Raw genomic sequence first — 2685 nt, 5'->3', positions numbered from 1 at the left:
TTAGCTATGGCTTCGAGGATCATCGTGGGATTCTTGCCTTTGAAGTCGGTCGTGTACTGCCCTTTCCAGACGGTGGGGCAGTTCTTCCACTCCAATGCATACAATCTGTACTGCCTAATATGCCGAGAAACCCGTGCATCATCCCGTGCACATCCATCAGAGCCTGGCAGTCTTTGGGGGTAGGCTTTCGAATATACCTCTCCCTGAATATGTGAATGACGTCCTGACAAAAATGCTTCAGACACTCGCTGGCAGTCGTCTCGCCTATGTGGAGGTACTCTTCGAACATGTCGCTTGCCCCTCCGTAGGCCAACTGTCTGATTGCGGCAGTGCACTTCTGTATAGGTGAGTGACCGGGCCTACCGCTCGCATCCTCCCTGAACCGGAAATAGTTGTATCGACGCTCTAAAGCATTCACGATACTTATAAATAGCGGCCGGCGCATCCTAAAATGCCGCAGGAAAAAGGCCTCCCCAAACCGCGGTTGTTCAGCGAAGTAGTCGTTATACAACCGTTGGTGGGCACCGATGTGGTCTCGGGGGACTACAGCGGGATGATGGATGGGGCGAGGGACCGCCAGTTGCTGCTGCTGCAAGTGCTCTTGTATCAACCGATTTATCTTCGCGGACATATACGCCCGCATCTCTTCGTTAATTCGCCGCCCTGCGTTACCACCCGCACCACTACCACTAGCCATTTTTTGATCCACAGATCAAATGAGAAATGTAGAGAGAAGTAAGAGAAACTCGTTAATACAAGTGGTACAAATGAAATGAAGTGCAACGAGCCGTATATATAGAGTTGAAATAAAAAATAAAAAATTGCGTTAGCCGGTCGCTCGTCCGTTGCGTCACTGCAATAGCGGATGAGCGATCGGCTAACGCCCTCCCACCGCGGATGAACGCTCGTCCATCGCCCGTTAGCCGGCTTCAATAGTGGACGAACGCGACGGACGGACCGCTAGCCGGTCGCTCGTCCGTCTGTTCATCCACTGTTGTGGATGCTCAAAGAAATGTACTCCGTATTTATTTTTCTATATTAACCCAAAATCATTAAGAATATGTTTTTTACTCCTAGGTAATTTCTTAAATATATTAAATTAAGTTGTTTATATCAAATTTCTTAGTATTAAACTTTAATTTATTCAAAATATATTCTCTCTCCGTCGCCCAAGCTATCGGCCGGTTTATGGGCGGAGCGGATTCCCTATTCTATAATTCCTACTCCACTCCCACTCTACACTCACAACAAAATAAAATAATCCACTATCACTTATTAAAATTGTCCATGGTTATAATATTATTTTATTTTGTTGTGAGTAGGTAGAGTAGGAGTGGAGTATGAATTGTGGAGTAGGGGATTCGCCCCGGTTTATGGGTGCTATTGCACGGGTGTGGACGATGAACCTGCTTAGTCGTCCGCCCTTGGGATAGGGCGCGCAGATCCGGGTTTATGGACGATTTTCATTTATTTTCTTTTTTTTACCTTATTTTCACTGTATAAATACTTAATTTTTTTACCTCATTTATCACCTCTTCACTCCAATCTCTTTTATCATCTCTCATTACATTTATTCTCTAAAGAAAGTAAAACATGAATCTCGATGATTTTTCAACAAATCGCAATGAAACTCCGGTGATCCCTGCCTTTAATTTGCGTTATTTTGCTACTCCCCCGTCCCAGTCTAAGTGCGTATTTCATTTTTGCATGTGTTTTGTAAAAATGATATGAGTAATAAATAGTTAAAGTAGAGAGAAAGTAAAGTGGGGGAAAATAATGTAGAGTGTATTATTCTCTCACTTATTTTACTTATGCTCCATTTTAACTATTCCCTTCGTCCCATAGAACTAGTCTATATCCAATTATGACAACTTTTTTCTCTTTCTCTTTTACTTTATCATTTATGGGCCCGTCATCTACTACACAATTTCAACTACTTTTTCTCCGTCTCTCTTACTTTACTAATTACGCATTAAAATCCGTGTCAATCTTAAATGGCTTATTTCTATGGGACAGAGAGAGTATCTATTACTTTATTCATATCCTAAAAATAGAAACTTTACATTTTAGAAAATGAACCTTACAATCCACTAACACTAGTTCCACTATTTTTTTCTCTTCATCTTACTTTACCCATTTTTTCTCTTCCTCTTTCTTATTTTACCAATTTTGCATTAAAATCTGCGTCATTTCCAAAGTTCTTATTTTTTAGGAAACGGAGGGAGTATCATTTTTCAAAAACACATGCGAAATGAAACGTTTCACTTAGGCTGGGACGGAGGGAATATTTTATTTTATTTGATAGCACAAAATTTTTTAAAAAATGAAAATAGTAGTCAAAATGGTGGTATATGGATTTTTAAGGACAGAATTTAAGACACTATTGCAAGTGCTGCAGCAGCTGGAAGATAAAATGATAACATGACAAAGGAAAAATGATGATGGATGGATGAATTTATAAAGCGAGTTTTAAGGACATTAATGTGAATGACTTGAAGGATAAAAGAGGATAAAGAAAGAGAGATGACTAAGTTATTTATGTGTCAAATATTTCAATCAGTTAAATTTAATACTCCCTCTATCCTACAAGAAAATGCATCATTTCCTTTTTAGTCCGTCCTACAAAAATATGCACTAGGGTGTAATCCTTAATGGTCAGTTGTGAGTGAATATTGTGACCACTTT

The 2685-nt window shown here is 40.0% G+C and overlaps 1 protein-coding gene across 1 annotated transcript; it reads right to left on the bottom strand.

Moving 5' to 3' along the window:
- Nucleotides 1–19: 19 nt before the first annotated feature.
- LOC121804156 lies at nucleotides 20–697 on the bottom strand. The gene has a single exon (XM_042203694.1). It carries the CDS (start codon nucleotides 695–697, stop codon nucleotides 20–22), a length of 678 nt encoding a protein of 225 aa, XP_042059628.1.
- Between the last annotated feature and the right edge of the window lie 1988 nt (nucleotides 698–2685).

The sequence above is a fragment of the Salvia splendens genome, chromosome 5, assembly GCF_004379255.2.
Source record: "Salvia splendens isolate huo1 chromosome 5, SspV2, whole genome shotgun sequence".
In the NCBI taxonomy this organism is placed as follows: Eukaryota; Viridiplantae; Streptophyta; class Magnoliopsida; order Lamiales; family Lamiaceae; genus Salvia; species Salvia splendens.
The sequence above is the reverse complement of the archived record's forward strand: the minus strand, read 5'-3'. Positions and strand labels throughout refer to the sequence as shown.

Coding starts and splice junctions, on each gene's coding strand:
- LOC121804156 (XM_042203694.1), bottom strand. CDS start 697: ATGGCTAGTGGTAGTGGTGCGGGTGGTAACGCAGGGCGGCGAATTAAC.